General features: G+C 41.5%; 1 protein-coding gene across 3 annotated transcripts in view; it reads left to right on the forward strand.

The window, feature by feature from the left end:
- The first annotated feature begins 16,453 nt into the window (after positions 1-16,453).
- LOC122883962 (Kv channel-interacting protein 2-like) overlaps positions 16,454-26,790 on the forward strand; it is a 100,190-nt gene continuing 89,853 nt past the window's right edge. For 2 of the 3 annotated variants that reach the window (XM_044213162.1, XM_044213167.1), the window contains exon 1: positions 21,359-21,683. In XM_044213162.1, coding sequence (XP_044069097.1) covers positions 21,611-21,683 — 73 coding nt within the window. In that variant the 5' untranslated portion in view covers positions 21,359-21,610. Of the gene's footprint in view, positions 17,057-21,358; positions 21,684-26,790 lie in introns of those variants that run through there. The other variant, XM_044213169.1, reaches the window with a different exon arrangement.

Below are 26,790 nucleotides of genomic sequence, written 5' to 3' on the forward strand. Positions count from 1 at the left end.
GCTACACACAGCAGCTACTGTAATGTTGTCACTAGCCTCGATGCTGCTTTCTACTGTTTACTAACCCTGTTGTCCGGCGCGTTCATAATGCAACAACTCTGAAAAAGCAGAAAAGACAAACTCATCTACTGGCAATGTGAAACGAGTCAATCGCCTATTTTTTTGTGGGTTTACCTACATTTATAAAAACTTGCATATACACGCTAATTTTGGTGTAAAAAGGGTATTGGTTTGTCGTTGTGAGCGACCCCGTATATACAGTATATCTACATGATCTTCCAATTCATTGTTAAAAAAAGTGATTAGTGAAGCTTAAAGGGAATTAATTCAGCAATTTATCAACACCTTTATAATAAAACACACAAACCAACAACCTGTGACTTAGTTCCCACAGCTACAATAATTTGACACTAATTCAAAGGAACGAATTAGATAGTATGTAAGTAAGCACAAATTATCAAAGATTTTACCTCTGATTCCCGCTGGGCTTTGTACTCTCTCCCTTATCCTCTATCCTTAAAAATAAACATGGTGGCAACTTTTTTTGTCTCTACTCAGGGTATACTTGTTGATGTTGATGGATAGGAGTGGTGTAAATACTAAAAATATTGGTAGGAATGATTCAGTTGTATTCGGATATTGGCAAGGGACATATTAACTGTCCATATGCAAATCTACACCCTTGCTACTCTGTGTTTCTGGTCTTGCCTTCTCTTTGTTCATTTATAGTCTGAAACATTCTTCTCTTACCTTTTTTGTGTGTGGGAGCATTTTTCACAAACTTGAGCACAGTGTCAAGGAGACCAACCGGAGTACAAAAATAATCATGTTTAGTGCAAACCGATGCCAAGCCTGTGTCGGAAATAGATACAAGGGACATATTTCATCTCCTTTCTCTCTGTCATTAAAGCTTGTCTCGTGTGAAATATATCAGAAAATCACCCCTGCCTCTTTTGTGTTCTCCCCTTTTCTTTTGTCTGTCATTCATTCACAACCTCAAGTTCTGCCTCTCAATGCCTCCTGACGCTCCTTTCCCTTCAGCTCTTGCTTTCCACTTTTCCTCTCCACCCTGCTGGTCCCTGCATTGTATCACTATTCTCTTTCATTTGCTCATTCCTAGTGTCCCTTTCTCCCCTGTCGGTTCTGCTGTCTATCAGTGTCAGACCCAGGGTCAGTTCCAAAGGGAATGCTGTCCGGCTTTAGATGGATCTAACTCAATTACGAGGTCTAGCCCTTCAGTATTTGTAGCTCTGCATTATCTGTATCATTCTCTAATGCCCTCTTATTTTGTGTCTTTCTTGTTTAATTTGTTTAGTCTTACTCTTAATGCATTGTGGCGCAGGGAATCGGTCCCTTTTGGAAATTAATTGTGGAAATGGAGGTTTAGCCCTGCAAGAATTTGGAGTGTTTCCAGAGAATGAATAAAGCTACTCCACTGCAGAAAGTTAAACCTCCATAGAGATGGTTTTAACTTAAGACTTGTGGTTCTAGCAGTGTAGCAGAAATGGCTGGTGCAGTTAACACTCAGTCAAGTTTATTTGAAAGCCACACCTTATCCTCTGAACTGGCTGGTCACCTTAACATATCCTAAAAATAGCTTTTTACGTTTTTCATTCACTGAAATATTTTCAGACAACAGCCAGACTACTTATGAGGCAGCTGATTCACTGCAGCAAAGTTAACTATGCCTTTAAGGAGTCAGTATGCTTCAAACACGTGCTTGTTGGATTTTTGAAGAGCATCTAAAAGTTCCTCACCCCACACCTTTCTGACATCAGAACTGGGGGGCTGCATCCAACAATTTTTGGAGCTTTCCAAAACCAGCAATCCAACAATCACACCCACTTCAGGCAGTGTTTGATTTTTCTATATATTACATACTGCCCACTACATGAAAACCCATATGTATACACGAGCCTACCATTATTAAAACTAAAATTATTAAAATCTATCAAAGTATAATGGTTTTTAGATTTTGAAGGAGTTTGTAACTATTAAACCTGGTTACATTTAGAATTTTAATCTCCTAAACAACATAGTCCAGAAGTATTGTACTCGAACAAAAACAAATTAAAGTCATGTTTTTGACTGTAATACTTTTCCAGGTTAAACTCTATCCCTGACTTAATCTTGTATCTGTGCAACCAGCCCATGGTGTTCGATGCATATCTTTCAGTTCTGGTCATGGCTCTGTTCCATTACTGTGCGCTGTTTGAGTTTGACCTTCAGCTTCACAGTAAGCAGGGAAGTAGCTGTGCCCTGCCCTCAGACACAGAGGGAGGATTAATCTGCACACCTTCATGACTGATTTCACATTAAATTAGAGAATTTTAGCCCTGCATCCTGTTCTCCCCTCATCCCTCGTTTCTCTGCTGCCGAGGTAGAGGGTGAGAAACTCCAAACACCGTGGGATTAGCAGGGCAATCTCATTATGTAATGTGTGTGTGTGTGTGTGTGTGTGTGTGTGTGTGCGCGCATGTGCATGTACGTGAACATTCATAACTGCATGTGTGTGTCTGTTTTACACGGGTCTTTGGACATTGTGTGTGTTAGTTAAGTACTGTACTGTATGTGTAAGTGCGCAGGTGTGCCCTAGCAAATCTAATCCTCCAGAGAAAACTCTATGATGGTCTGATTTATTTGTGGAGTAGATTTGTCTTCTAGATGGCACATCTGCTTCTCTGCCAAGGGCACTGTGCACACTCTTTATTGCCCCTGTGCTATAAACGCAAAGAGTATACATATTCAGTGAATGTTTGTAAGGAGTTAAAGCCCTGCCTAACTGTAATACCTCATATCGATACACAGCAGCTCAGCCCAGCTTCCCTCAAACCTTTCAACATGGGTGAAATTGAACCTGACTCATCAATGTTTACTAAATATAGAACCATCAAGCCATAATCCAGCAAATACTGTAGATTAACCAAGCCTTTAAACCCTCAGGATCTTCTGAGTATTAACAGATAATTTCTGAGGGGAAAGCTACTGTTTCCTCTTTCCTGATATTTCAGTTACACAAGAGCTATGTCTGTGATTTACAATCGATAATGATTGTCTTGCGTGAGCATGTGTGGGAATGCATGCATGCATGTGTCACTATGAGTGTTGTTGCTTGTTTGCGTGGGGGATCTTTTCTTGACACATTTCTTGTGCTGTCAAAGCATATTGTGTGTGAGTGATTACCTGTCATCGCAAGCCTTGAGCTCTGCTTACTCCCCAATCAAGCCACTGCTGTTGCTTTTCCATCCCACTCTTTGTCTTTCTTTCTAACCCCTGCCAGCCCTCTTTCTCTCCTTTTGTCGTTCTTCTCTCTCTGTTTCTCTTTGAGTGTGTGTATCCTGCCAGAAAGGTGATAACAGGGTCTTGAAGTTGGTGGTGTCTTTGATCTGTTTATTTTATATATTTTTTAATTTTATTTTTCCCGAAGGCAAACCAATGTAGTTCTTCTTGAAATTCCTGCCAGGCCTGGCTGCATCTTCTATCTGTAAGACATGTAACCAGTCCAGAGGTTGTGCTGTTGTTGACAGGTCCACTGGCAGTCTCCCTTGGCGTGGGCCGTGCATATTACCGCCTGAAAAACAGCCTGGTGCTTTGATGTTTGTTTGGGGCATGAGGGGCATGCTGTGCACAGTGTGGGATAATGTCACATTATCCCATTGCTTTCTGAATTGTTCAGTTTTATTTTCAATATATTTTCTTCTTGAACTTTTGCTTGGTTTTATTTATAGTCTACTCACAGAATGATGATATGGGGTATATACAAAGTAGCCTGTGCACAGAGTTTGACACATGTTTCCAGACAGTTTTAAATAAAGTGGGATTTTTAATTAACCTCTCGTCCACTTCTCTTTGGCTATATCTTTGGCTCGGACATTGCTGTGCAAGGGTGCTGTTGCATCTGCATTATGAGAACAAATGGCCTCAGCTTTGCTTCTCCAATCAGACATAAATATCTGCAGCTAATGGGATGCAGCGCAGTGTCATCGGTGTATTGATTGTGAGGACCACCCCTCACCACAACACTGTTCCTACAAATCCCTGCCTAATGGCTACTTTGACTAATAATAGTCTGAATCTCATTACTGTGTGTGTGTGTCTGCCTGTACTTTCTAAAGTACAGTATCATTAGTCTGACATGAATCAAAATGGGAATGTTCATTTACCTTTGGCAAAAGCAAAACAGTAAGAGTGAAATTGTGTGTATGCCTTTGTTTGTGTTCTTGAGTGCTTTTGAGGGTTGACCATGCCATCTGTGTCAGGTTGTGTGCCAGGTCATAATAGAGCTGTCTTTAACAATTGACTGTGTGTCTGATTTTGTGACTGACGCTGCCTCTGATGCTTTGTGACATCTTCTTATTGTCTGCTGGGTAAAAACTGTCACCATCTGTGTTAAAAAGGCTCAGATCAGTGATTTGCTTAATGCAAAGTTAAGGCAGAGTTAAGGAACGTGCTGATGATGACTCATTAAGGATCTAGCCCTGACCAATTTCATGCAACTAGAACAAACTTGTGGTTCTGGGCTAGCAGTGTTTGGTTCACCTATAGGCAGGAATATAGGCCTTTTTCACTGAAGACATTTTGACATGTAACAGTAGGAAAAGCAGTTGGTGTAAATAATAAAATTCATGATATCTGAATTCCATTTAGCTGCTTTGGTTTTAGGGTGGAAGCCGTTTTTACTTTCTTTGCCTGTAGGTGGCAACATAGACTGCTTGTATTACTTAATTATCCTAAAGGTGACATGTAGAACTGTATTGACAATGATAGAACAGCCTCCTTGTGGATAATCCACAGGCTGCTAAATGTGAATTAGCGAGTGTTTGTGAATTTAGACAGTCAAATGCTCACTTATTAGCCACAGATTTTAAGTTGATAGCCACTATTATGGTGGTATACTTCTTACTGTCACTGTTCCTTTGTTGTATCTAAATATGTCACACTGTCAGAAATAGAAGTCATGTCACTATTGCAAATGACCAATTATGTGTGCTAGCAGGCCATTAACTATCTGTATAAGGAAAATGTACTTACCTGCAGGTCTTTCTTCTGCCTATTTTCTATATTTTATACACAGCTACGAATCAGCTACACCATAATTGTTGAACTCTTCCTGGGGTTTATTTACTGCATTGTTAATGGGCATATTTATATTTCACTCCTGTATAGAATATACATCTTTTAAAACACACTAGCCTTTGGGGGCTAGCTTTGCTGTGCTGTAAGTCGTTACACTAAAGTGAATAATAACCATGTTGTCTTCCTGTGCTTTGACTGACACTACACGGTGAGGGCCACCATATACATCTGGACCAAAGCTTCCTATCCTGCTCTTCAATCTGTGTGGCCATGTGGCAGTAAGTGGTGGTTAGGCGACAGAGGGGGTGAGCTCCATTGATGCATCCCTGTTTAATGATAACTGCCCTGTGGGAGGAAACAGCAGGATGCCTGAGACAGCTTGGCTCTGGCACTGCTCCCCTCTCAACAGGTACAAGCGAGTATTGAGTTGAATGCTGATTTATTTTTGGTGGGATTCTGTGTGAAGCTGGAAATGACAAAAGCAAATATCTGACATAAATGAAATCCTTGGGGAATTTACTCAATCAAACAAAGGTTAGATTATTAAAATATTGATCTTGAGTTGTTTAATGTTTAAATTATTCCTTTGTCATTTAGAATTTAATGGAACCTCTCAACAAGCGAAGGATTTGTAAGTTGAGTCAATTTTATTTCTATAGCCCAATATCACAAATTTGCCCCAAGGGGCTTTACAATCTGTATGGTATATGACACCTATCCTTAGACCCTTGATTCAGATAAGGAAAAATTTCCCAAAAAAACCTTTTTGATGGGGGAAAAATAGGAAGAAACCTCAGGTAAGAGATACAGAGGAGAGATCCCTCTGCCAGGATGGACAGACATGCAATAGATGTGTGTACAGGATAGACCAACATAGTAAAATTACACTATGGACAATCAGGATCACAAAATTATTTAGATATAATTATCTAAAATTATATAGATGGCTTATAAATATATATGAAGAATATGGTTCTGGGAAGACATCAAGCAACTTCAGGTGTCGCCAAACGGATAGGACCTGAGCCACACGACTCCTCTCCACCATGGAAAGAGGACAGACTACACAAACACAAAAGAGCAAATCTCAAGCCCACCATTCACACAGGTAGGAGAAAGGAAACAAACACACACACACACACAGGGAGAGACAAGAGGAGAGGCTGAGGCTACATCCACACTACTACGTTTTTTGTTTTAGAAATGCATGAGTTTTGCTACGTTTACACCTAGCGTCCACACTACTGCTGTGTTTTCGAGCCCTGAAAACGGACAAGTTTGGAAACGCTGCTGGCCCCGTTTTAGTTTGAAAACTCCAGGGTTTTAGTCTGGACGTACAAAAATGGAGGCTTTTGGAAACGTTGACACAGACACCCAGGTTTGCTTCTTGATTGGGTCTTGTCAGTCCCTACGTGTCCTTCCCTGATTCGTCACGCCCATATCACGTGTCCCTTTTGCTGAAGGAGACAAACAAAGACATCAGCCTCGACTATCATATGCTCATTCAACATGGATAACAAATTACAGGTGTTGCTGATCTTGTTGTCTATGACTCGTTGTCAGTCCAACTTTTCACCATTGCTGTTCTTCATTCGCAGTATTTACTATAACTGAAAATCCGCGGGCAGAGTAGACAATCTGCTTCCTGTCCCATCTATGCCCAGTGTACGTGAATAGTCACGTGATATGCGTTTTTAGATGTGTTAGTTTGGATGGAGATTATTTCTGAAATGGGGCTGAAACGCTTGTCTGGACAGAGATAATTTTTATTTTAAACGCTGTTTTAAAATGAAAACGTAGTAGTGTGGATGTAGCCTGAACCTGAATCTATATTGATGAAGATCCAGATCCAAACATTTGGAAAGAGGCATCGACAGCCAGGGGAGAGAGAGGTCCGAGGGCGGTCAATGGTCCAGCACAGAGAAGCCTGACAGAAAAGAGAGGGCAAGTGGAACATGGAAAAATGTCTCCTCTACTTTGCCAATTGTATTCCACACATGCTGTGTGCATCCTTTATTGTAAGGTCATTATAAGTCAGAACACATACGCGCACATATGCATGCGCACTGCCAGTCGGCATTTAAGGACAGATGGAAACCTTGGAGCAGACGTTTGCTTGCATTCAGACAATAAATGGGGAATCTATTTTCATTCCCCTGTGTTGATCAGGAACACGACTCACATAAATTAAAGCGATGACAATTCACTAGTTTATAATAGTATTGACCACACAGAGCAAATGCCAGTCTTAAGTGGGATGACACACAGAGATGGAGGCTTTATGGATGGCAAAGCATATTGATTACAGTGCACACTGGTCTTTGAATCAATAGACCACAGAGAAGTTTGGAGCTGTGTGCTTTTAAAGAATAATGGATACATGCAATGCATGCAACTCAACTCAATGCATTTAGGCATGTAGACATGGTCAAGAAGATCTGCTGAAGTTCAAACCAAGCATCAGAATGGGGAAGAAAGGTGATTTTTGTTATAGTTTGAGGGTTTTTCATTTCCTGTTTTATTTTGTAGTATTCTCCTTCCCTTGTGTGTCTTGTGGTTTTACTTCTGGTCTTTGTTTGCTTTCCCTCCAGTTTTGATTATTGGCCCTTCCTTGATTGTTTGCACCTGTGTCTCGTTGTCTCACCTCCCCTAGGGTATTTAGTCCGGGTCTCTTTCTTTGTTCAGTGTCGGATCATTGTGGTGTGAGTGAGTGAGTGAGTGAGTGAGTGAGTGAGTGAGTGAGTGAGTGAGTGAGTGAGTGAGTGAGTGAGTGAGTGAGTGAGTGAGTGAGTGAGTGAGTGAGTGAGTGAGTGAGTGAGTGAGTGAGTGAGTGATGCACTTTTTGTTGTGCCCAGTTCCCTGATATTCTTATCGTGAGTTCTGTTTTGGATTCTTTGTCTGTTTAGCCACATTGGACTCACTTCCCTGTTTCCACCACTGCCAGCCGGTAACCCATTTCCCTATACCTGGACCTATCTACCTATTTTCCTGTTACCTGTTTGTTACCTGTCTGCCTGTACCTGCCTGTAAACCACATCACCCCCAATAAACACTGTAGCCATCCGGCTATTTAACCCTCATACCGCTTCCTGTACATCTGCATTTGGGTCCACATACCACTACACATACCACTACACAGCACATGCCACTTTGTACATGGCATGGTTGTTGGTGCTAGATGGGCTGGTTTGAGTATTTCAGAAACTGGGGATCTACTGGGATTTTCACACACAACAATTTCTAGGGTTTACAGAGAATGGTCTGGGGAAAAAAAGACAAAATATCCAGTGAGCAGCAGTTCTCTGGGCGAAAATGCCTTGTTGACGGTAGAGGTCAGAAGAATGGTGAGACTGGTTTGAGCTGCAACAGTAACTCAAATAACCACTTGTTACAACAAAGGTATGCAGAAGATCATCTCTGAATGCACAACACGTTGAACCTTAAGCAAATGGGCTACAGCAGAAGACCATACTGGGTGCCACTCCTGTCAGCTAAGAACAGGAAACTGAGGCTGCTATTGGCATGGGCTCATCAAAAGTGGACAACAGAAGACTGGGAAAAAAACATTGCATGGTTTGAGTCTTTGATTTCTGCTGTGACATTCGGATGGTAGGGTCAGAATTTGGCATAAACAACATGAAAGCATGAATCCATCCTGCCTTGTATCAACACTTCAGGCTGCTAGTGGTGTAATGGTGTTGGGGACATTTTGTTGGCACACCTTGGGCCCATTAGTACCAGCTGAGCATTGTTTAAATGCCACAGCCTACCTGAGTATTGTTGCGGACCATGTCCATCCCTTTCTGACCACAGTGTACCCATCTTCTAATGGCTAATTCCAGCAGGATAATGTGCCATGTCACAAAGCTCAAATCATCTAAAACTGGTTTCTTGAACATGACAATGAGCTCACTGCACTCAAATGTCCTCCAGTCACCAGATCTCAATCCAATGGAACACTTTGGGGATGTAGTTGAGATTCACATCATGGATTTGCAGCCGACAAATCTGCAGCAACTATCATGCTATCATGTCAATATGGACCAAAACCACTGGCACCACTCTTGAAATGATAGCCAATTAATTGATAGTTTAGTGGATTTTATGAGACTCAGTTTGGAACTCTAATAATTAAATTAATAACTATAACCAGAATTACCAATAGCTAGTAGGGTGAAGGAGTTCAACATAGAAGAGATCGGCAAATTACTCACTCTTGTGCAACATTAAAGAAAACAGCATAATTATACACAAGCATTTATTTAAAAGATAAACAAAGCAAAAACTGAACGTGAAGTCTAACTCCATGTCTAAACTACAGAACACAGGGTGTTCAAAAGAATGTGTGTATGTTTCTTTGTTCTGCCTCCGTATATCTCGCGTGCACAAACATGAACTCACGTGGTCAGAAACAAAGGAACGAGAAGCGGGAGCTTTAAAGTTTCATTCCGCCGTGTGTGTGGTTGTGTTTGAGTCAAATTAGAAGTGTATGTGTGATCTGTTTAGGATAACAGTGCCAAGTTAAAAGGAGTTAGTTAGCATGCAAACACTTTGTCTGTGTGGAGCATAACCTAAACTAACATCAATTTAGCTGTGGCTGAAATCACAACAATAAAACCTCAATGAAAACACATCAGTAACGTCACATGTACAAAAGTTAAACAGTCTTTTGCTTCGCTATATACACTGTTACTCTATGCTATGCCCAGTTGTTACGTTACCCATCCATGGGAGGGAAAGAGAGGTGGCTTTAGTGCTGCTGTTAGCTGGCGGTCAGTCTGTTGATGACAAGCCAAGCTGGGAAGAATTGTGGTTCCACTGTGGAAGCGTCTTTTGCTCGGTCCCCTTGTAGTGGTCGGAGGAAGCCGGTCGTTCTTACAATGTTAACTCCGTTGGCTTGGAGTTAACATGCTTTGTGCTCCTGTTGGCATGTGAAGTTAGCTGGCAGGCTTTGTGTGTGGCAGCCGTTTGGGCAAAACTTTGTTTCAGAGATCTAAAAGGCCTTCGCAGCGCTTTGGTAGAGCAGGAGACTTCGGTTCTGCTGCATGTTTTTGCTCCGAGCAGATTAGACGGTGAAGCCAGGAGGAGAGAGTTCAGGTGGGTGTCTGCTGGTGAGCAGACACTGAGAGGGCAACAGCCATGGGCTGTGAAAGATTCCAAGAGAGAGAACAAATGATCGCTGACCTTTTCATTGACCTGGTGACATTTGGGTCACAGGTCAGATTGGCCAATGCTGCGTTCAATGGCTCTCAGGATTGTGGGACAAAAGAGAATGCAGTCTCCTAACAAAAGTTCAATCACCCAAATGAATTAATTAATATGAGGAGTCCCAACACAATCCAGAAGGTTATCACACTGCTATATCACATGTGTACTGCATTAAGAGACCAGTGGTCAGTGGTGTGCTTCTGTGACTGACATAATGAGTAACTATAATTATATAATTTATCCATGTCACAGGTGCCTCTTCATGTATGACTGCTTCTGTAGGTGAAGGTAAAACGTAGATGACCTCATACAGTAGGTTGTGAAAATACACTGTGCATCCTCTTGTAGGCAATACAATAAAAGCTGCGGTCTCCAATTTTGCCTTATAACTGCATGACATAAGCTTGCTGTTGAAAAAAGAAATTAACCTTGTACTTCCAGTTACTGTTGAAAGTACATCCAAAGTCGAGTAAAACTGGATAGCTGGATAGCATGTCTATTGGCCCAGCAATCAAGGATACAACTTATTTCTTTAGCCTGCTGTACTTCAAAGAACCACTTGAAATTCCTTTGATTGCCTAAACATCTCTTTCTATCATTGTGTTAAAGCCTCCAGAAAATACATGAAGTTTTACATTCATTACAAGTAAATCACAGGATACTCTTTTTCCTGTCTTCCCCCTCTGTTCTCTAGTTTCCCTCCTGTGTTTGTCCCTTGTGGTTTCTCCTATCTGCAGATTCTGACCCAGTGTGTTGCCCTGTCTGTCAAGCAGACATCCTCTTGTGTTCCTCATGTGTGTCTTGGTATATTCAATTACTCAACCTATTCCCATTGTATGCCCTTCCCATTAGTCTGTCTACCACAGTTAGTCTCATGATCTTGTTTGTTAGCTCTTGTCGCTCGTGCATTACCTGTGTGTTTCTACCTGTCGCTTCAACATCACTTTCAACTGGGATTCCTGGCTCTTATTCCTGTAGTGATTCAGTCTCTGCTTATTGTGTCTTGACCCTTTGTGTCCTGAAAAGTGCCCATCACAAGCTCAGAGAGCCCAAGACAACATCTTCATATGTCCTGTTTTGTCTGAGCAACAGTCCAAAATCCAAAGATATTTCATTTGAAATATTGTAAAATACAGAAAAGTAGCAAAGCTTCATATTTGAGAATCGAGAAACAGCAATTTGTTATTTTTGCTGAAATAATTAATTGATTATCAAAATAGTTGCAGATTAAGTTTCTGTTGATCGACTAATCGATTAATTGTAAATACAGGAAATTCATCCTCACCCACAGCTTGACACACGCACATGCGCACACACAGACAGACAAGCTCAGCCGATCCTTATATTCTTATCCATCTCTCTTCCTACATGGTGCTGTATTTAAATAGATTCCATTTCTGTCTCTCTCTGCCATTAAATGGCGGCCTGACTTATGTCTGACCTCTTCATCTGCAATTCTTTTATTTCTTTCTGCAATTCAGTGTGTGTATGTATGTGTGTGTGTGTTTGAGTCTCATCAGTGCTTATCAGCTAGCACATCTCAGCTTAAACCAAGGAGGCATGTGTGAGTGCTCCCTTAAATAAACTTTCATTCCAAGACCCATTCACCTCTCTTGCCTGATTGTGCATTGTTTTAGTTGAGGTTTGAGCCACATCTCTCTACAGTAAATCACAACAACATCAACACTCATTACTTCAAGTATGCACAATTTATTCTGTAATGGCTTGACCCCACTGAGGAGGAAAGCTGTTGCCAAGATTAGCGGTAAGAGCTCTTCCTGACAACGATGTGTGGTGAATAAAGCAGAGGCTAATCCTCCCTCCGTAGCTGTTGGCTAGATGGCCATTTATGGGTGGTTTGGCTGTTGTGCTCTGTTTCCATCTCCTCTGTTAATCCGCAGGCAGCTCAAGTGGTTGATGAGACGCTTCAGCACTTCTCAGAATATACACAAACAAACCAGCACATTCACTGGCACTCTGCACTGAATTGCTTTTGTATTTTTTGTTTGTGTGTGTGTGCCTGTGTTTGTATATGGGTGTACTACGTATATGTACACATGCATGTGTGTGTATACTTTGTGTATAAAGAAGTAATATCCTCCAGTATGAGTCACAGGGTGGAAATTAAAGCCTGGGATGATCCCTTCTTCAATGAGCAAACACTTCATTTTGACAGATCATTAACTAGACATTATCTTTCATTAGGCGCCTCTGCATTACTTATTGAACACCCCTAGGACACACATGCACATTCACAAATGCAGGCACACACACAGATAACCCCTAACACACACACACATACACACACACACGCAGAGCTAAACCATGGACTGATTTGATACAATGCATTTGAAACACTTCAATCAGAGCATTATCTGTGTTGCTGGATTTGACACTTACAGGAAAAATATTCTAACCATTCTTCTTAATCTTCATTCATGCAGCTAGCTGTGGTTAGACTTCTCTAATATATTATATACTTAAATCTAATTCATGTAGCTCCCATTCATCTCATTCATTCCCCACTGGTATCATAGCACACTGATCACACAACCACTTTACAGATGGCCAGAGTAATTAGACTGACAATGAGTTTAACGAGAGAAGAGCAGGCAGAGTTGTAAAGAGCATCCTGATAAAAAGAGGGACGCTCTTAAGAGCACCATGAGAGAGGAAATCATTGCATCGTGTAGTGGTAATTCAGATGCCTGCTGCTCCTGTCTCTCACAGTGGAGAGCGACCGAGCTAAAACGGCAGCAATGTGAGCCCTCCCCCTCCTCCACAATAGTATCAGCGAAACAACTTTTGTTGCAGCATGAAAACAACCCTCTGGCGACAGTAATGGGACAACACATTCGGGGTAGAGGCTGGGGCAGTTTCTGGCCTGCCAGACTCCATCCATCTGTCTGCCTTAGCACATCGGCACTTTTCCTGTTTGCTCTCTCCATCATATCCTACATTTACCCACCAGCCTCTGCTACCCATCCATCTCTTTAGTGTCTGCCCCCCCCCCCCGCCTATAAAACCTGTGCACCTGCCTCGGCCAAGCACTCTGCTGTGATCTATCAGAGTGTGATATTATGGGCTTTTCCCCCTCATGATGGCTATTTAGCTGTCCTTACCCAACCCAAGACGATTTGTTATTCTAAGCATTTGTCCAACACATTAAGGCAGTTTGCTCTGACCGCAACACTGATGAAAAATGAGGACGGTTTATGAAAAATTATGACAATTCATTGCGCTGACAGATCAATGACACATCAGGGAAATAGGAAGTGATAATGAAATTAAATATATCAGATCGAGATGAAGGATGTGATGATGTTGAGATAAATGGGATTCACCAACATGTCTCTAGATTCACCTTCTAATCAATGAGATCTGGAAAAAATGTCCCGAGACTTTAATCTCACCTCTTCCTTTTTTTCTCTCTATGACCATATTGGCTTTCATGGGCACGTGGAGGACTTTAACTGGATTCTGTGCGCTTGGTTGCTGTCACTGCTTCAATACACAAGCTCAGGTTGCATTCCCCTGATGGAAGGGCACATACACACTCCAACACTGCTGGAAGAACATGAGAGGCTGTTACAAATGCCCATTAAACGTCAATGAAAAATCACTTTGAAAATTGACTGTTCTACCCCCCCTGGGAAACATTGCTAGGTGATTATAAAGCGAGTGTGCCTCCAATCGTGTATATTAACTTCTTGGTGTTCTCATCTGGGGATGACTGACTTGAGAACAATACAATCAGGTATACAATAAGCAAATCAATCTGAGGTTTGTGGTTTGTAGCGTAAACAACAGCCTCTTGGCCCACTAAACACCACCTTTATTACTCTGGGGTAGTGCAGGAGATGCATCTGTATGTGTGTGAATGCACACGTGTATACATGAGTTTTCATGCAATGTGACTCTTGAACATGGTAACACATTATAGCATTATGATGCACTCTTTTTCCAAATAATTACTTTTATATACTACTTATTAGCATCAGCAAATATCTTTTTTTTTTGGCATCTTTTACCTTTTTATTAGAGCAACGCAGTAGAGAGATGGCAGGAAACAAGGGAAGAGAAAGATGGGGAGTGACATGCAACAAAGGTCCTTAGCCGCATGCGTTGTGGTTCATGGTCAGCACCCTAACCCCTAGGCATGCAGGGCACCCCATCAGCAAAATTATGTTTTTATTAATATTATGAGGAACCTTTTTTTAATGAACAAATCTAAATGTCTACTCACGGCAACTAAAGCATTGTTAATGCTTTTATGGTTATGTTTAGGCAACTTAAAGCACTTGGTCGAGGTTAGGGAAAGATCATTCCTCTTGTTTAATGTTTAAAAAAGTCAACAGACAGGACACATTGGTTAAGGTTAGAGAAGGACTGGGTTTTGTCACACAAAGTGTTTTAAAACCTCAACCTAACCACACAGAAACATACAAAGCCAGGTCTCCAGTGTCAAAGTCCTGAGCTTTGTAAAAGAATGTGACACTTCCTGGACTGGAATAAATGGTGCCAGTAAACATAATCCAGGCAGCAATTAGGTTTCCTCCAAAATGCACTGTATTTGGCAAAAACATTCAACAGTTTATAAACAAAATTTTTAGGAGACAGGGTTGCAATGTATCATGAAGAGGCAATAAAACAACAAAAAGCTGTCTATAAACATACTGCCAGGACATAACAAGGCTTTTAAACTGACAGCCCACTGAACTGACTTTGAGTTTTTCATTGTATTTGACTGAGGAATGTGGCACATAGCAGATGGATTATTTGTGTAAATACCAATTATCTGTTGAGTAACCATCATAGAGGGCACCTCCGGATAAGATGCTTCAGTTTGAACGTGTGTGGGTGTGCGAGTCTGTTTGTCTACCTTTCCAAAGAAACAACTCCACTGTCTGGACGGAGAGGACACGTCTGGGACAGACTCCACAAGGACTCACAGCAGCAATAAAGAAGATGGGGGGGAAAAGGGGCAAAGGAAGGAAGGAAATGAAAATGAAGAGTGAAGCGAGTGAATCCGAGAGAGAGAAAGCATGCACTTTACACTCATGAGTAATTCATAAAAGTTTCTATTCTGCCTGGTTTTCTTTCCTCCAGGCCAGTAAACATAAAGAGATGCAACATAATTCAGCTGCTCTATAGTGTACTAGAGCTAAAACACTAGCTTTATACATTATAGTGAGGCAGAAAGAGAAAAGGGAGGTTATAATTCTCAGACACCCACACTGTCACAAATCCACTACCCAGAAGACAGGGTATGGCATGACTGCATGTGTGTGCTCTCTGTCTCAGAGGGTGTCATCCCTCAGGCAAAAGATGACGTCAGTAGCGGCAGCCCAACTGACATCTGTCAAAAGCTATCACAGGTTTTAAATGTGCGCTGAGACAGCAAACAGACCTGGGGGTCAGCACCACGAAACAAAATAAAAACAATTACTGTCAGATGTAATTACAGGGGGAAAAAAAATCTGACACATGTGGAAAGGGAATCTGTTCATATTTTTTCAAGGTCACACACTGTCCTGAATGGCATCATGACATATCTCTTAGAGGAGAGAAGGGGATGGAGGCTTCAGAAAGATGGAGATACAGAGAGAAAAGAGAATCAGAGAACAGTAGAGACAGGCCGAGAGCGAGAGCAGACAGTCAGTTTGGATTAGGGTTACAGCAGGTTTGATGAAAAAAGAATGAACTGGTAGTAAGTTGAGATGGGAATAAACAGCTAAAAGGGAGGGAGGATGGGGAGACAGAGAGAAACTATGATTCTTTTATAGTTCAGATGATAGTATGTGGATAGTGGATAGTATTGCAGCTGTTGTTATTAAAGCTGTTGTTGTTGTTATTAAGTTGTTATTAAAGCTGTATATAAGAAAGTGAAGTTTATGGGTCTGAAGGACACATTGTACAGAAACTGTCATGATTTTGGGTCATTTCATTTTGAAGTATTCTCTCCTTGTGTGTCTTGTTGTCTTACTTTCGGTCTTTGTTTGCTTTTCCCTCCAGTTTTGATTGTTTGCCCCTCCCTAATTAGTTGCACCTGTGTCTCGTTGTCTCCCCTACCTAAGTGTATTTAGTCAGAGTTTTTGCTTTGTTCAGTGTCAGTTTGGCGTTGTACTCATGTCAAGTGTTTTTCGGATTTAGTTTTCTGTGTTTTGGACAATTTCTCTGTTTTCTCTTAGACCATGCTGGATTTGGGATTTTTGGACTCCCTGTATTTATGTTTGTCTTAGTTGGACTGCTTACCTTTTTTTGTGACTCCTGTATCAGTGTAAGCCCCTTTTTGCCTTTCATTAAATTACTCATATTGTACCCACCCTGTCTGGACGTCTGTATTTGGGTTCTACTCCCGCCTGCTTGATTCCCAGCTTGACTAGCATACAACAGAACAAACTGTCCTAACATGGACCCAGCAGCCACGTCCTGCAGTGGCAGGACGTAGCCTCCTGGTTCTGCCGGATCTTCCACCTTCGCCGCCGGCCTCCTTAGAGCTTCGTCCTTCGCCGCCGACATACCTCCGGTGGCCTTCCGTCTTCGCCGCCAGCCTCATGAGTTGCTCCGTACATCTGGTCATCACCCGGACCTAGTCAGCCCTTCAGCTCTGCCTCCTGGGCGCCCCCTGACTTACTCTGCTCTTCTGTCCAGGGAATCTGGACCCGAGGCCGTCACCCTGAGGTTCCTAGCTCCCCACCAGTCCTGCCCCCGGGCTGTCCACCTCAGATGTTCCACTTGGTTTTGAGGTTTTATGGTCAAATGATGGCAGGTATCTTTCATCACTTTTCTTATAGCCAATACTTACAATATTGTTCTTCTTTTAAACATGAATAAACTGTAGTCTTTTAGTGGTTTGGTTTAGAATAATCCCACAAGGGACTGGCCATTTCGATAGTATGACACTAAAATAAAGAATATAACATTTTTCATTCATATAGGTGGTACAATGGTTATGAAAACAGATTAAAATAATTAGAATTAAAAATTATTTTGAGCCCAAGTTGTATTTTTGGATATAAAATTTGAATTTTGTACCTAAATCAAGGGGTTTTCGGTATGAGCCTCTATTTTCTTTTTGCTACTTGTTTCCTTTTTTGTAGGATAAGAAACTTTATTGAAGCGTCACTGCATCTGTTCTTGTAGTTCCTTTTGCTGCTTAGTTTAGATAAGTAGCCTTACAAAACTAGAATACTATGTACATTATGAGCATCTACTATAACAATACTAAGCACTGAAAATCAAAAATAAAAGATACTACATACCATACAAACCATAGAATGTTTAGAACAAGACAGAGCTACTGAGGGATGAACAGTCAAATATATTAAAATTGACAAGAGCGTGGATTATTTATTGTTGTTTTTTTGTATTTGTTCACGTTTCATTAATGCACAATTATGTGTGTGCCTATGCTTGCGTGTGTGGGTATGTTTGGTGTGTGCCCAGAGTCTCACTGGACATCATCAATCAGTCGCTCAGCCAGTATTGGCTGTGTGAGTGAGGCCAAGTTGACAGCTCTGTGCTGGAGGTCGCAGGCTGCAGTGAATAATGAAAGGAAGTGTCATTTAGATGTTTGAAGTGTTTAAGACTGCTAACAAGGAGGGGTTTCATTCTACTTTGGGAAGCTTGAGGCTTTGAAATACCATTAGTGACAGGTTGTTGTTTTTTTGTTTTTTTTAAAAAAGGTAATCCTTCTTATTCCATTTTTTTCTGCTGAGGCGCAGAATTGTTCTGGCAAAGAATTTTTACCCGTCTCTCTCTGCATTGTTTTGCTGTTACAGTGCAGTATGTGACATATTGATTTGATTCTGGTTTGCATCGCTGTAGCTATGATCTGAGTGCACAAGCAGACGTGCACGCACAAACACACACACACACACACACACACACACACACCTTGGTTTGGGAATCCCAGATATTTGTGCTATTAATATTCACAGTGCAGTTTGGCTCATGAGAGTTGTCAAGGACAGGGGACTAACCTTGGGGTTGCAGTGAGAGCCAGAGGGTACATTCCTCACTCTCCTTTCCTCTCCATTCTTCTCCTCTCCTGCTTCCCCAACTCTGAGTTGTTATCAATTACTTGTAGACACCAACAACATCACCTGTGTCTGAGTGGCTCATTGAGCTTCTGAATATGTGCGAATAATCCAGTTACAAAGTGCTGGAGGTTAATGGGTAGACTGGGATTAAACAGCTAATTTGGGCTTGATTTGAATTTTCTAATTTGCAATGTGCAGCTATATCTCACCTGCACACTGACAAGTAGTTTTTACACTGAGTTATGAAACAAGAGAAGCTTACTGTAAATTGCAAATATCAGCATGGGTAGCCATGTTCCAGAGTATTGTGATGACTTATTGCTGAATAGGATCATAAGATAATGCTGTCAAAACAATGAGAAAACAAAGATGTTATAGGAGTTCAGAAACCTGTCAAAAAATCTAACAATTAATCAATAATAGTTTCTTTATTGTTGATAGAGTAGGTCAACTGTAGGAAATGACTTGAATCAAAAGCATGAAAAGACCCTTCTCTTGTCCATAATGTTTTCTGGGGATGAAAATATGGACGCAAACAACACTTCGCTAACAAAACAACAGCAGAACTCCGTACCCAGCTGGCATCATGCCTGGTATCTGCTATTCTGTTCTGGGATACAACAAGGTTGTCTCTGGGTCACGGCACAGCTATGATGTGTGTACGTCCACATCTAGGTTTGTCTAGAAGTCCTGACCCCGACACTAACCCTGCAGTCACAGACAACCTTCTTCAACAATGACTCGCCAAATCTCTTTATTTTGGCTCTGACTCACTAAATCCCCTCTAACTCAACATGAATCGATTTCCCCACTTCCCCTATCCTTCATTTTTGCACACTCCTCCTCGCCTTCATTTAGAATCCACCTCTCCTTGTCTCCTTTCATTTACCACACTCAGAAATCCAATCACTATCCAATCGTCCGTATCTGTGAAATATTTTGTTGGTATTAGATGACAGAAAAAGCAGGCCTTGTGGTTATTGTGGGCCTCCCTCTGTTTATTGGCAGCACGCAGGGTTCAAATGAGGCTTAGTAGAGGGAACATCCAACTCCTCATGACCTTAACTAACCTCTTTTCCAGGGTGCTTCGATACCTTTCAGTCATACTTTACACTCTATGTAAATGATCACCGATAAACCAACCATGTAGGCATCTACATGGTAATAAGACTAGTAGCCAGGGCACTATACTGTATATCAGGATGAGGCCATCCACCTGCTGCTCCTAAAGTTTCATCAAATAAGCAAAGCTAAGACAGGCAATGTTCACGCTTTTTGTTGTGTGATGGGTAAAAAGTGGCAATAATCAGAGACCTGGCCAAACAGAGTTGGCCTAATGTACTGAAGATAAAAAAGCAGAAAAATGTGTCAATGTGTGTGATACAAGTGACAAATATGAACTCATCGCACCTGCTATGTACCAACGTTTTCCGTCTGGAAATGGTGTTTAAGTAGCCCTGATGCAACAAATCATACAAACGGGGATAAGGGCACACACTTTTGAATGGTCTCGACATTAACAGTGTCACACTCAGTTGCTCACATGAAATGTTATAGAAGTAGGTTTTAGAATAATGAAAAAGATCTTAAAAGGCAGGTTCAAATCCTGCCTTATGATTCCACAAGCACTTCATTTGAAGTACACCGAAACCCTTAGAGATTATTGTAACCAGCATGACTTCCACAGCTGACCTCTGTTTTCTGTGAAAGACAAAACTACCAACTTTCAACAGCAGTCTTTCAAGGCATATTTAATAGTAAAAACAACAAATTATGATGGGGTATCACTCTGAAACCTCAACATGTTATCTCTTACAGACATCATCATCATCATCAACAACACTATCCTCCTGAACCAATCTACATAACTGTCAAACTACTGAATTGTATGCTCACATGATAACAGGCAGGTCAAGGGCTACATGCCATGTGCATTTTGGAACTGCTACATGAGACAAATGCATGCTTGGATGGTAATTTCAGTGGTAGACATGACACTTAAGGCAGCCCCTTCTGAAGACAAGGTATCCCGGCCAACCTTTTAGTAATACTTGTCTGATTCAGATGCCAATTGATTCCTGAGAGATCCGGCTGGATCACTGAGCGGGGTGGGGGGGATCTAGCACCCAGCACACTACAGTTTACACCCTTCCGTCAGCAGGTGGCAAAGGGCATGAACATCTTAATAAAAGGATAACTTGACCACATAGTAACAGACTGACAAATATTACAACTGTCCATGCCTAAGACAAATGAATGAATGGATGGATAGAGGGATGGAGAGCATTGTTGATGGAAACCCTGTGATAATGTAGGAAAATATGGCATCAAAGACAGATTGCTTGACAGATTGTGACCAAATGTCATACTGTAGTAAGCGAGCAGGAGTGAGGCAAAGGGAGTCGAAGACACTGAGGGAGAGAAGAAAGGAGGAAAAGGGATAGACACAAGGCTTCCAAGAGCCAGTGAGTATTTATAGATCAGATATAGTCAGAACCTCTGCCTGGCAGCAGCAGTGTGCTCCTTGTTGCTCCTGCTGATGTCTCTGTACACATCCGACACGGCTCTGACTCAGTGGAGAACATTAAGAGAGGATGTGATGGTGATATTAATGGCAGAGAGGCAGGCTGACAACCAACTCAGTGAGATTCTGTATGAATGAAGCCAGATATATAACACTTTACAATACGCTACACAAAAATGTGAGTAACTACATTGTAGATAATGATGACTTAGAGAACAGACTGGGAAATGCAATATTAATGAATCATTAGATAATGATTAGTTCATTAATATCAGTGAATAAAGACCAGGGTTTTGTAAAGTGTTACCACATTGCTTAATGCCACTGGGGGAGAATGTAGGAAAACTCACCATTGTTATATTTATATTTTGGCCATGTGTACATTTGTTATGATCTCTAAAAAAGTATCCAAACCAAAGCATTTATAAGATTTCGATTCTTTCTATCCGTTTTTCTCTTTCTCTCTGTGTGTGCGTGCGCGCGTGCCAGCCCATGTGAGAGTGCCAAGCAGAAGCGCGCTTGGTTCACTCAGCTCCTGGACGCCGAGAGCGCACACGGGAACAGACACGGGAAATGACAATTTACATGGCTCTCTTTTATTCTTATCTACGGCAAATCAGTTATGACTTGTTAACGGTAGTATACTTGTAGCCATCCTCCGTTAAGGCGAACAACACAACCACTATTATTTTCACAAACAGAATCGTCAACATATCAGCTGTTTCCCCAGTTCCACATTCCGGCGCACACGGCTAAAATGAAGGCGAAAAACCGTGACCAAAGCTTGTCGGACTCCAGAGAGATGGACGGATCCTATGACCAGCTAACGGGTGAGTAAACCGGCGTCTGAAACACCGGTGGATGTTGGATTGCCTGCAGAAAAAAGATTCAATATGCAAAGCTGATAATCTGAGAGGAGCCTGGTCCACCTAACTTCTGGTGGCTTTGAAATGTTACAACCTGTCCGCCATTCATCTCCTCACCAAACGAAAAATAACTACATATTTTTATGTTTTTTATGGATGTTGACAGTATTTGCTGTGCGCCGTCGCAAGTGTATATCATCTTTGTCATACTTTAATTTTCAGCTTCCATGGTAACACATTTTTTTCAGTTTTATTCCTGTAGTTGCTGTGTTACCCCACTAAAGTAGTGGAACATTTATAGTTTTTCCTAAGGGATAAAAACGAGACGGGCGACGAGTTGAAAAACATTATTTGATTAGAGGAAAAAACCACATATTGAATCTTTTAATGTCAGTGTTGCATGTCAATGTGGTTGCATAATGTTCTGCGTAATGTTGGTGAATGATGTTTGTTTTCTGACAACAATTTGAAGACAACAGTGTGAATTTATTTATTTATTTTTTGCTGGCCAGCTCAGCTATGGGAGACCACCTTATTTTCGCTGTCTCGACTGTTGTGAAAAGCGCTGCGGGAGAGCTACACAGCTGTCTGTCCGATCTGATGCCCACATAGTGGAGCTCGACCGGATTCCTGTGGTTTGGCGTGTTATCACTTTAGACATAAATCTCTCATATAGCCGTGAGCTTTATCAGCCGAAGTCTGCATCTGCAAGCACAGCAGACATCTGAGCGACACTTAATGTCATGTGGATTTTCAAACGGGGTAAATGTGTGCGTATGGTTGACTGTCTGCTCTGTGGTTTGAATAAAAAAAAAACCGTGGCCCTATATTGTGCTTTCTTTCTCTCCGTGTGTGTGTAACTGGGGTGAGCGCGAGCTGATGACAGTAGCCTACTTCCACTTTATCAGTACAGATGAGACTTGACACACATCAGTTTTATAGCGATAAAATGAACCAGTTCACTGAGTGGCAGCGAGCATGCCTGCACATAGGCTAGTACCTTTTGCCTGTTAAGTGCCAGCTGCCTAAATAAAATGCTTGCTTTTTATGCCTGAACACATCTCAGGCCTGCAGAAGGAAACTGTGCCTGTCCAGACAGCTGTGTGCCTCGGGCTCTGCAGGGATACTATAATCTCATTTGCACTAGTCCATGCATTAGCAGCTAAGCAGTGCTTTGTCACAAATCTAATGCATCCTAAATTAAGAAAAGAAGAAAGGTGTCTGACTGACACCATGTGAGCTGGTTAGTTAGTTAGTTAGTTAGTATGTGTGCAACAGACATGCATTGTGTGGGTATCTTCTGCTGGGTTTATCTGTGAATATTTTTGAGTGTATGAAAGAGTGCGTGTGGGTATGTATGTGTGGGTGAGTTAAGAAACAGCAGCTTCACTTTTTATACAGTCCATTGCTGAAAGTTAAAAAAAACAAAACAAAAATGAAGAGTTTGTTCTGCTGAATTCGAAAACATCCATCAGGCTTTACAACTGTTGTAAATCATGTCAACCAACTCACGCAGTGTGCTGACCATCATGCATGGACAAACACTGAGCTCTACAGAGCTTCTCAGAGACTACACAACACACTTCAGCAGCTTGACTGTCTTTTCTCCTGGCAGTTCTTGTTTGCAACTTTACCTTTGGCTCTGTAATTAGTTGCAGATTAGGATGCAATACACACCTGATAATGAGATGTGTATTATGGATGATTAGTAAATGTGACAGTGGAGGAGATTAAACTTTCTGTAATGTAAATCTAAACTCTTGAGGAGAATCAGCATTTTCCTCTTCTATCTCCTCCCCTCTTTTCAGTCCAGCTTGTTGGAATGGTCCCTCCACAAGACGTTTGCTTTTTTAATAGTTAAGCTAGGGGAGAGAGAGAGGGACCAAGTCATCCAGTGGCGGAGCAATTTACTCCTGGCATAGTTTTTAATGACTTTTTCAAAGATGTGAATTGCGTGGTTAATTAATCTTTGTAAGACGCTGTCAACTCTAAAACATACTTAGCCCTGATAGTTCGCATGGTTATTAAGGCTAGCTCTTTCCAATAAGAGTGAGTGTAATGAAGATGTGATGCAGCTAAAGCTGTAGAGAAATATTGCTGGCCTTTTGTTTTGTGTGTGTGTGTGTGTGTGTGTGTGTGTGTGTGACAGAGAGAGAACAGGTGACTGGTGATTTTCTGCATAATCCCCACTAAATGAAAAAGTATATAGTGTGATGTGAGGGCGTGACTTGTGAGAATGGATTCTTAAGTAGGTTTTTTTGTGTGGGAAGGATAACTACAGGTGAGTCATTCTTCTTACTTACAAGCAGAGAGAGAGAGAGAGAGCTGACTTGCGTTGCTTAAAGTTAATGTCGGTGGTCTCCAATCACCATTTGAGTGAAATGTAACCCCCTAGAAATAACTCCCTCTCAGCCTGCTACATTGTACTGAAGTGCCCCCACTGTGTGTGTGTGTGTGCATGTGTCGGAGTGTGTGGTAGGGTAGCCTGGCATTCCCTGTTGTGTTTAAGAGCACTGGCTGAGTGTTGAGAGGTTATTATAGAAGCGTGGTGCAGTAATCTCCTCTTCCACCTCAGAAGCCACACTCAAGAGGAATCATATCACCTACACCCACACATGAGTGAGTACACACACACACACATGCACACACACACTGGCTTCTCTCCACATATGCATATGAAGCTATTATCTCAACCTTGTCATTCTGGACTTGAAGCGAGGAAAAGGAAGCATATTATCTAAAGGCTAAATCAGTAGTGGTTGGCAGCCAGTCTGCCAATCATCCCTTTGTTCTGTCTGATACATGTTCACATGGTTTGGTCTTTTTTACCTTCATGCTTGGATTATCTGTCACATCCAAACTTGCCAAACCCTTTTATTTTGTCATTTTTATCAATGGTCAGTAGATTAATCATACATGTAATTATGGAGTGTACAGGGACCAAGACTTTTGTGACTCTCTCTCTCTCTGTATCGAGGCCTTTAGAGGTGAAGTGATGAGTCAATCGACAGGAAAATTACCTGCAATCATTCTGATAATTGATTTTTAAAGCAAAAATTCCAAAAATGGAGTGGTTCTAGCTTCTCAAATATGATTATTTAGTGGTTTCCATAGTCTTCTATGGTAGTAAATTGAATATATTTGGGTTTTGGACTGTGGGGTAGATAAAACAAGACATCTGTAGGGGTCACCTTGGGCTCTGAGAAATTGTGATTTCACCATTTTCTCACATTTTTGGACAACACAATTAATTGATAGAATAAGTGTCAGATTATTTGCTTATGAAAATAATTGAGCCCTACCTATGTTTGATGTCTTCTTCCCCACTTGAAGTGTATGTGATTATTCTGAGGTATACAGTAATCACATCTTGCACTCTTTGTTTTGGATAAGACCACGTGGAGATCAGCTGAATGTAGCTCAAAAATTTGTATGAAGGATTTAAGATAACAGGGAATTAAAGTTTATTTGTAAATGTGTGTGCATGGTAAAGACACCCTGAAATAATATTGTGTGTGTGTGTTTACGTTCAGAGGATATACAGTCTGTGGAGGATAGGTTAGGCAATGATGTCCATCTCTCAGATTAACTGGATCTCTGTTCTCGGCAAAGTGAGCTGATTGCCCACTTCTCAACAGTCAGCACAATCCTCCGGATGTACCGCTCTCTCTCTCTCTCTCTCTCTCTCTCTCTCTCTCTCTCTCTCTCTCTCTCTCTCTCTCTCTCTCACTCACTCACTCACTCACTCACTCACACACACAATCATAGACAAACACAGACATTCAAGCTATTATTGCTGTTGTAATAATTGAATCTATGGTAGCTGAGGTTGCACAGAAACAAATACATTAGGTTGCTTGAGGTGAAATCTGTTTTACTTAACCTAACAAATATGTAGAACTTCCTCTTCAGTTGATTTGTCTCACACAGTGGCTCAGCTCTAGGAGAGATGTTTTGCCTTTGATAGATCTGGACTGTTTATTTCTCACACACGCAGCTCTTAATGAGCGACGTTAAAAGCACTGGCATTCAGAGCCAGAGAAGGCAGGATAGACTAGGCCAAAAAAGATAGCCAAGAGAGAGGGTAGAGCTGTTGAGGTGAAGGGTATTAGTTGGTCTGGGAGCCACATGACACACACCCCTGATGCAAAAATAAAAATAATAATTTACAACTGCTAGATCAAACCGATTCCAGGGCTAAGACTGACTTCATAGTTGAGCCTGTCAGAAGGAGTTTAGAGTCACCTTCAAGGCATGATAGTTTTTGCTGTAGCTAGCACTGTAATGGACACTGGCACTAATTAAAAACCTTGATTTAATGTGTCATCTGATGTGCTGCGACATGTATGACATGCGTTCCCTCATCAGGGATTCTCTCTGGGTTCTGGTTCCTCCTGGAAGCGCCAGAATTGCTGATGTGAAATGATTGGATTCCTACATGGAAGAATGCTTGGAGTGGTTCACTTAGGCTTATCTGTCACATTGGTTACATTATTGAGGGAAGGAAGGAATAATGAAAGACAGGGAGGAAAGAAAGTGGCAAAGGAAGGACGGGAGCAAAATTAGGTTGCAGACAGTACTGCATTTGCCAAGCAAATCCCAGCGATGCTCTTTTGTAGTCTGTAGGCGTTGTTTGCCCTATTATAAAATCTCCTCCTTCCAATCAAATCCTGCCAATGCACAACTCCTATCCATCAGTATAGTCATGTAATGATATGGGAGCTGCCCACCTGAGACCTGAGTACTTTTTGACATTCAAATTTGTGCCTCTTAAGGTGAAGTGGATTGGATGTTTGCATGTCGAAATTAAGACGTTTTTGTAATTGCCCATCCATTCTTCCCTGTCCTCCTCCTAATGACCCCACTATATTTCTAAATAATTTGACTGACAGTCCCCACTTAAGATGCACTCTCATTCTCTCTTTTTCTCTAACTCTGTCACCCTCCTCCTCCTCACTCTGTCTCCGCTCTCACAAATCAGATTATATAATATATATATTTCTGTCTCTAACAAAGTGTCTTCAATGTCCTGATTCATCCCGCCTCCCCTTTTTTCTGTGTACTCCCATAC

The sequence above is a fragment of the Siniperca chuatsi genome, linkage group LG11 (genome assembly GCF_020085105.1).
Source record: "Siniperca chuatsi isolate FFG_IHB_CAS linkage group LG11, ASM2008510v1, whole genome shotgun sequence".
NCBI classification, from domain to species: Eukaryota; Metazoa; Chordata; class Actinopteri; order Centrarchiformes; family Sinipercidae; genus Siniperca; species Siniperca chuatsi.